The sequence below is a fragment of the Silene latifolia genome, chromosome 7 (assembly GCF_048544455.1).
Source record: "Silene latifolia isolate original U9 population chromosome 7, ASM4854445v1, whole genome shotgun sequence".
Taxonomy (NCBI): Eukaryota; Viridiplantae; Streptophyta; class Magnoliopsida; order Caryophyllales; family Caryophyllaceae; genus Silene; species Silene latifolia.
In genome coordinates this window covers 5444057-5452782 of record NC_133532.1, presented here as the reverse complement: position 1 = coordinate 5452782, position 8726 = coordinate 5444057, and the positions used below count along the sequence as shown (strand labels likewise).

Genomic DNA, 8726 nt, shown 5'->3' with positions numbered 1-8726 from the left:
TTTCTTCCCTTTAGCCTTATTATTTCTTTGTATTTTCGGCGTGCTCAAGCGTGCCGTATTCAAGTTGGTCGTGCCATGCATGGGTTAGACACATTTTTTTTTTCTCAAATTCCAGCCCATAGCGTGCCGAACCGTGTTTGGTCGTGCCAATTCTGTGTCATGTTAAAATGGGCCATAAACTCTGCTGAAGTATGTCAGCTTAATGATCCGCGTGCCCACTTTCATCTCTAATTGAAAGCTTCTCAAGCCCATAAGAGGCCAAAACAAGCCTTTGGAATTGGATCCCAACTACCCGTCCATGTTGACTAGTAGTCAACCACTAGCAAGTTTGGCTTTAGCCCCAAAATCCTAGACTACCCATGTTCATCACATTTTCACATGTAGAGTTTAATGATTAAGCTTTTTTTGTTCTTCCAACATCTTAGCATGATACATGGCCCTACTTGTCTTATATTACCCTTAATCATATACTATTAATCTCTTATTTTAATGGTTTATTCCCACTTTAATTACACTTTAACCATTTGCTTAGGTCAAAAGATAAATGAAATGGAGGAGTAAAGTAGATGATTTACTTAATTACTCTCTCCGTCCCACTAGATAGTTTACTGTTGCTTTATACACGATTATTAAGGAAAGAAATGTAATGATCCTCACCTACACGGGTTGATTTATTTAGTAGCAAAAAAAAATGTAAATTATTGACTAAAACACCCAAAAAAAGGAAAATGTAAACTATTAATTTCTTTGTTTACTACTCCTTCCTATCCATCAGAACCATTCATGAAATCCCGTCTTCCTTATAAAAAAACCCTTGTAGTGCTCTTTATTTTTAAAAGAAAACTATAAATAAATACGCTTCATCTCGTTATGGAGTAGTTCTCTAGTAAAGATATTGATATACGACATTTAAGCCAATGTCGAAAATTCGTCTTTTTCAAAACTGTCCTTGTGACTCTCTTTAATCTCTATGTCAAAATAACTATTGAATAAATTTGTTTAAATGATGAAACTTGAAAGTTGACATGTTGAAAAGATATTTTAAACACCACTTGCAAACATTTTTATGATGTTATCCCTAATATGACCTGTACCAAAGTAAATAAAAAAAAAAAAACATGCTTATATGTTAGTTGAGGTCATGTTGTTTAAACTTTAGACCCTCATTGTTCTATGCTACTAGCAACACAACCCCTTTTTCAAAACTTGGTTAAAAACCGTCTCTCAGAAGACCTACTGTATAATTTATTCGTAGTTTTCTCAGCAAAAAAAGGTCTATGAATGTGCATTTCCTTGCCATTTCTTGCTCAGTTCATTATTTCTTATGAATGTAATGATGAATTCTTCAAGATTTGCACCAAAACATAGTTCTAATACTTCTAATCCAAAGTTACAAGACCCAAAAATGTCTACCAAGAAGGTTTCTTATGCAAATAAATATCTAGGATGCAATGAAATATCATTTCCTGCAGGAAAATATTGCAGTATATTCTGGTATGTCATCATACTTTTCTCTGTTCTTGGACTATTATTAGTCTATCTCAATCCTTCAATGTTTTTTCCCAATGATACAATTCTTACTTTAGATGTTTCGAATAATGTTCAAATGAGTCGAAACAATCTAGTCGTCAACGTGACAACGACAACCTCGAATGTAGAAAGTTTGGCTAAAAAACCTGCAGAAAAACCAGATGAATGTGCAGGAAAATACATTCATGTCCTGGATCTTCCTAGCCAGTTCAATAGCGATTTACTCGCACAATGTGGGGTTCTTAGCCCATGGACAGACATGTGTAAGCTTCTTATTAACTCAGGTCTTGGCCCTAGGCTAAGTTTTGCTGATGAGACCGTCTTTTCTGGGTCTGATTGGTTTTCGACAGACCAGTTTTCATTAGAAGTAATATTTCATAATAGAATGAAGCAATATAAATGCTTAACAAACGATTTATCCAAAGCGTCTGCTATATTTGTGCCGTATTATGCTGGTTTAGATGTTGGGAGGTATTTATGGAATTTAAATGCTACCCTGAGAGACGAGACTTCCGTTAATTTTGCCAAGTATATTAGAGAAAAACCCGAGTGGAAAAGATTTGGAGGTCGAGACCATTTTCTAATAGTTGGTAGAATAACTTGGGATTTTCGAAGGTTATCAGAAAATACTTCTCATTATAATGGTTGGGGAAACAAGCTATTGCAACTACCCGAGATTAAGAACATGACAAGCTTACTGCTCGAGTCAAGCCCTTCGAGCAAGTCCGAGATTTCCATACCTTACCCGACTTTTTTCCACCCTGCAAGCGGAAATGAAGTCCGTAACTTGCAGGGTAAAATGAGAAAGAAAAAGCGAACTTTCTTATTCTCATTTGCCGGGGCTCCAAGGCCTAACCTTAAAGAATCGATAAGGAATGTTATTATTAAGGAATGCCTTGCAGCGAAAGGAAACCGCTGCAAGTTTGTACATTGTAAACCAGAAGTAACAGACTGTAGTAAACCCGAGACTGTAATGAGATTGTTTCAAAGTTCGGATTTTTGTTTACAGCCTCCCGGGGATTCATACACTAGAAAATCGATATTTGACACGATCTTAGCTGGGTGTATACCGATTTTCTTACATCCTGCTTCGGCTTATGTTCAATATATATGGCATTTGCCTAAGGATTATTCGCGGTATTCTGTGTTTATTCCTATGGATGAATTGAAACAGGGAAATGTAAGCATTGAGAAGAGGCTGTTACAGATTCCGAGGAAGAAAGTCTTGGCTATGAGAGAAGAGGTGATTAAGTTAATCCCAAGTATTATTTACGCGAATCCTAATGATAAAGTCGACAACTTGGAAGATGCATTTGATGTAACAGTGAAAGGAGTTTTGAGTCGAGTCGAGAGGCTTAAAATGGAAATGCAGGGACTCCAGGGAGGAAAGATTGGATCGTCTGAGAGCGTTCCTGATGATCTCGCTTGGAAGTATAATTTTTTCGGGAATTTGGAAAATAATGAGTGGGATAAGTACTTTGGCGACTCATTTGGTATCCAGTAACGAAAAATTCTTAGGTACACGCTTAAATATAGTATCGTTCACCCTAACCAACGAGGAATGGTGTTATGTTATTGGTTAGGTTGTATGATGACATGGTATCGAGATGGAATACTGTATGTAATTTCAACTTGCAGTATAGTTTATATTTTTACTGCAACACTGTAAAAAAAGCAACAGCATCAAAGAAAGGTGAAATTTTTTCATTTTTTTCAATTTGAAGGCACTTTTTCTGTATTCAGAAAGGTTCGGGTCAGTTCAGTTCATCTACGGGTTAATTCAAGTCGTTCTGCACTACTTCTGCTTCTGCTTCAGAACATTTCAGATCGAGATTATTATTATTTTTTCAAATTATTTGTTCAGAAAACTCGGATCAAGTCTGGTTTAGGGGGTTTATGTAGCGCGGTATATTTAACTTACAGTTCAGATGATGCATAAAAAGATCCTGTTTTTTTTAACTAACAGTTCAACAACTCTGTGTTGTTCAATAGAAATAGCGGGATAAAGCAAAATGACTCACTCAACTGTCTGTACGAAGTAGTACTCAAAAAAATACATAAGAAATAATGTTTGTTTCTTAAAAGAATGGCTCTGTACATACATCTGAGTATCTGACCTCCTTCTTTGTCCATGAATACGAGTCCGTCCTCATGTTATTAATATAATGTTGTTGTCGTAGTCGTGGTCGTTGTCTCGTCTTACCATTCCTTCATGGACTTGGCAACCCATAAATTATTGCTTGCGATTACTTCCTTGTTTATACATAATTGATTGATTTATTCTGTCTCTTCATACACATATATTGATTTTTCTGTGTTTGAATAAGTAGTTGCGAATAATATTCTCTCATTTATATAAAAATTAATGAAACGTAACTCTCGTCTTCAAAATAATGCTTAAAAAAATTATTTCTTCTTCAATGAAAACGACATTTCGACCCTAGCTGTGACTTCTTATGATTATTTTTAATGTATAATACTCCGTATTTATTTTGAAGTTTCTTCTCGATTATTATAGTCCGAGCACATCTATTTAAGAATCTCTAGTATCAAATATTTACATGTATATATATAGACATTGTCAAATCATCATTTTTTCAGTCGATAAACGTCTATAAAATCGTCTTTCCCTCGATTATCATCAACTCTCGAGATTGGATTTCGTTGTCAAATCATCATTTTTCATGATGGTTTCTTCGAGATTTTCTCAAACTAGTCCGAACTCAAAACCGTCTAATAAATTTTATCAAATTGTCGGAAGCAATGAAAGACAAGGTCTTATCAATTATTGCTCTACACTGTCATGTTTTATCATCATAACATGTTCAATTCTCAGCCTATTTTTGGCATATCAAAATTCTTCCATGTTTTTTCCGAATAATAAAATTTTAACTCTCGATGTTGTAAGAAATGAACGAGTTATTACACCGTCTGTAGATATATCAGTCAACCCATTTGTCGAAAATTCAGTAGAAAAACCGTCAACAGATGATGCAGAAACCAGGTTTGCAGAAAAACCAGTTGAAAACCCGTCAACAGATGATGCAGAAACCAGGTTTGCAGAAAAACCAGTCAAAAAACCGTCAAAAGATGATGCAGCAGAAAAACCAGGCGAAAAATCATCAGAAGATGATGCAAAAACCAGGTTTGCAGGAAAACCAGCAGAAAAACCGTCAAAAGATGATGCAGAAACCAGGTTTGCAGGAAAACCAGACGAGTGTGCAGGAAAGTATATATACGTCCTTGATGTTCCAGGCGAATTCAATAGCGAATTGCTCAACAATTGTGAAAAACTCAACCCGTGGACTAATGCATGTAAGCTCCTCGAAAACTTTGGTTTAGGTCCTCGACTTAATTTTCCTGATGAGACCGTCTTTTCTGGGTCTAATTGGTTTAACACCGATCAATGGTCATTAGAAGTCATATTTCACGGTCGATTAAAGCAATATAAATGCTTAACAAATGATTATTCCAAGTCATCGGCTGTATACGTGCCTTACTACCCCGGCCTAGACGTAGGGAGGTACCTATGGATCGAAAATGTTACCCTAAGAGATGAAACGTCGACTAAATTGGTTAAATATATTAGTCAAAAACCCGAGTGGAAAAGATTTGGTGGACGAGATCATTTCTTAGTCGCTGGAAGAATGACATGGGATTTTAGCCGAGGTTCTGATACCATGTCTGAAGTTAACGCGTGGGGAAACAGATTACTCCATTTACCCGAGATCAAGAATATGACTACTTTGTTACTTGAGACGAGATACATGGTCAGATCCGAGCTTGCTATACCATACCCGACTTATTTCCACCCGTCAAGCGGGTTTGAAGTCTATAATTGGCAAGAGAAGATGAGACACAAGGAAAGGATTTACTTATTCTCGTTCGCAGGCGCTCCAAGGCCTAACGATAAGGAATCAATAAGGAATATTCTTATCGCGCAGTGCTTAGCTAGCACTGCGCGAGACAAGAATTATTGCAAGCATGTACATACAAATCCGGATGTTAAACCCGAGACTGTAATGGGTTTGTTTCAAAGTTCTGATTTTTGCTTACAGCCTCCAGGGGATTCATTAACTAGAAAATCAATATTCGACACGATTATAGCCGGGTGTATACCGGTTTTGTTTCATCCTGGTTCGGCTTATGGACAATATTTATGGCATTTGCCTAAGGATTATTCGAGTTATTCCGTGTTTATACCGATGGATGAGTTGATACAGGGGAATGTAAGCATTGAGAAGAGGTTGTTAATGATTCCAAAGGAGAAGATTAGGGCAATGAGAGAAGAGGTTATTAAGCTAATCCCGAGGATCGTTTACGCGAATCCTAATTCGAATGTCGAAAATTTGGAAGATGCATTTGAGGTTGCAGTGAAGGGTGTTTTGGAAAGAGTAGAGAAGATCAAAATGGAAATGGAGGGAGGGAAGAAGATTCAATAAGTCAAGACCGTCTTACGTTAAGACCTCTTATAAATTATAACCCTTGTTGCATTTTATCTTTATTTAAATTGGTTGTAAGTACGTCTTAAGTTAAGATGGTATTCAGGAAGAATTTGTGGGGAAGTTTACATCATCTAGGATTAATCCTCATCATGAGTGTGGGATATTACTATATAAGTATTCTTCTATTTCACTCGATTAGTTTCATTTGACTTTTTTTTATTAAAATGCTACTTGAGTTGCGTATATACAAAGCTTTAACTTGGTAAAGTCGCGAAGTGATTTTCATGACTGGATTAAACCCAGTAAAAATCATATTCGCCCTTGTAATATTTAAATTATTTATACATAAAATGTTCCTCTAGTCTTCCCTTCTCCCTAAATAAAACCTTTGTAGCTTCTTTTATTGTTTTCGTTTGTTTCATTACAATATTACACCGATTGGTTTGTATTGTAACGATAATGAAAATAAACATATAATATTCCCGTTATAGTTTAGCTATATATGTATAAGACGATCCCATTTGATATACAATGTACCTTAATTATAAGACCGATAATTTAAGTCAAAATCGACAACTTTTTCAATGATTTAATTACAAAACTTGCTCAATTTGTCTAAGGGCTTGTATTTGATGGTATTGTACTTATTTTTCTCCAAATTTGTTAAGAGAAAAATCAAAGTATTGACAATTTCAACTATTCATTTTGTTTCTTGTTTCTTTGAATGACTTGCTAACCATAAAATTAGGGTGGTGCTCATTCATGGACGGGTTTTACTCTTTTATGGACGTCAATGACCATTTTACCCCTTTTATTTCAATTCTCCCATTTTCAATTTTCTCTCTCTATATTCAATTCTCCTCTTGAATTCCATCACCTCCCTCTCTTCCAATTCATGTCAAATAGGTTTCTGTTTGAATAATTTAAAGTAAATCTTAGGCAAATTAATAGCAGGTAGATCGTCTAATACTCCGTATTCAATGATACCACACACCACAACATGCAAACATCAATTAACTGATAATAAATCAGACTAACTTTGTTCATATTGGGAACAATTAAAAGCAATAAAAATATCAAAGTGTATAATGATTTTGATAGTTGTCGAATACAACATGACGTTAGACTCCGACCGCGGACCTCAGTATGTCACAACCACCATCTCAACTGCCCCCTCTTGCCTATCACTGCAGCCGGCCGTCACATGACGTCAGACACCGACGCACATACTTTTTATTGAAAATAATTTATTCAAACCCTAATTTCATTAGTCTAAATTAATTGAATCTTCCTAATAAGATACGGATTATAGTATAGTTAACAACTTAATAAATTAGAATTATTATGTGATCCGACATGAGAATTAGCGTCCATAATTGAGTAATTTGATGATTTTGATAAATTTTTTGAGAGAGAGTTTGTCTATTTGGTTTTTGGGGGAAGGGTAAGATATGGAAAACTAATGACAAAAAGTACATAAGAAAGTAATGTTTGTCCATGAAAGAGCAACTACGTAAAATTATTGATTGTGATTAACAATGCAACTTTGATTATTCTTTTGTGTGACTCATCATTTCTCATTTCGCCGGCTACAAACTTACGTTTTCTATACTCTTCTTATATAAATCAATGAAAAAAATATTCTATGATAACAACATTGGCTCAAATATTGACTTCACTTCCATTTTGGGTATACGCAATTAGACCCGATGAACGGGTTAATCGGGTAGGGTCAATTTGGGCCGGCTCATTTTGAATGTGCGAGAACTAGGGTCTTATTGAGTCGAGATTGGGTCATTTTCAGGTATATTATAATCAAGTTATTATTTTAGTACAATGGTTAATATATAACAATAAACATTCCGATCGAGTCATAATGGATCGAGTCAATTCGGGTTCAGGTCAAACTCGGCTCTTCCATTCGGGGTGTTTGGTTTGCCAAGTCTTTATGACTATTTTTTCCATGAAAATTTTACTTATGCTAATAGTACACTCACATAGTTACATATATTGCATGTCGCGATTAATTTTCAAGCAGCGTTATCGCTATCCTTTATATTCCGTATGAAATATGCTCAATTATCCAATATTCTCATTAGTTTGATATACGATGACGTGGTACACAGCCATCGAGTGTACCTAAAAATTCCTTAAATTTCTATTTGTAGTCAATGTGCACATAGTTTATGAATTTTCAACCTTTTCTTTTCTATAAACGTCCATGAAATCATCTTTTTCTACTTACCAACTTCCTATATACTATCATTTTTCTTCCTCATAATACTACTATTCCAAATTCCAAAAATGCCCTTCAAAAAAGATTATCAATTAATACTACAAAACAATGAAAACCATGCTCATGTTGCAAAATATTATTCTAATATCTCATGGTTTTTCATCATAAATTGTTCTATTTTTACCTTCTTATTACTTATATTAATCCCTCCTTTATTTTTTCCTAATGAAATACCTCCAACTCTAGATGTTCTGCTCATCAAACCCGAATTCACCGAGGAATCGGACAAATGTGTCGGAAAATACATTTATATCCAAGAACTTCCTACACAATTCAATCGCAATTTCCTCGAAAATTGTACTACACTCAACATATTTACTAATGCATGTAGATTGCTTGAAAACTCGGGTCTCGGTCCTCGACTAAATACTTCAAACGAAACCGTGACCGTGTTCTCGGGTTCTAACTGGTTTGCAACTGATCAATTTTCATTAGAAGTCATATTCCATAACAGA

At 35.2% G+C, this 8726-nt stretch overlaps 2 protein-coding genes across 2 annotated transcripts; both read left to right on the top strand.

The window, feature by feature from the left end:
• The first annotated feature begins 1336 nt into the window (after positions 1 to 1336).
• Positions 1337 to 3217, top strand: LOC141593174 (putative xyloglucan galactosyltransferase GT11). Its single transcript, XM_074414126.1, has one exon. It carries the CDS (start codon positions 1337 to 1339, stop codon positions 3032 to 3034), a length of 1698 nt encoding a protein of 565 aa, XP_074270227.1. The 3' UTR covers positions 3035 to 3217.
• An 853-nt stretch (positions 3218 to 4070) lies between these two features.
• Positions 4071 to 6172, top strand: LOC141590835 (putative xyloglucan galactosyltransferase GT12). The gene has a single exon (XM_074411375.1). It carries the CDS (start codon positions 4215 to 4217, stop codon positions 5970 to 5972), a length of 1758 nt encoding a protein of 585 aa, XP_074267476.1. The 5' UTR covers positions 4071 to 4214; the 3' UTR covers positions 5973 to 6172.
• Positions 6173 to 8726: the final 2554 nt, after the last annotated feature.

Bases quoted from the DNA above. Each gene is read 5' to 3' on its own strand.
- LOC141593174 (XM_074414126.1), top strand. From the start codon at position 1,337: ATGAATTCTTCAAGATTTGCACCAAAACATAGTTCTAATACTTCTAAT.
- LOC141590835 (XM_074411375.1), top strand. From the start codon at position 4,215: ATGATGGTTTCTTCGAGATTTTCTCAAACTAGTCCGAACTCAAAACCG.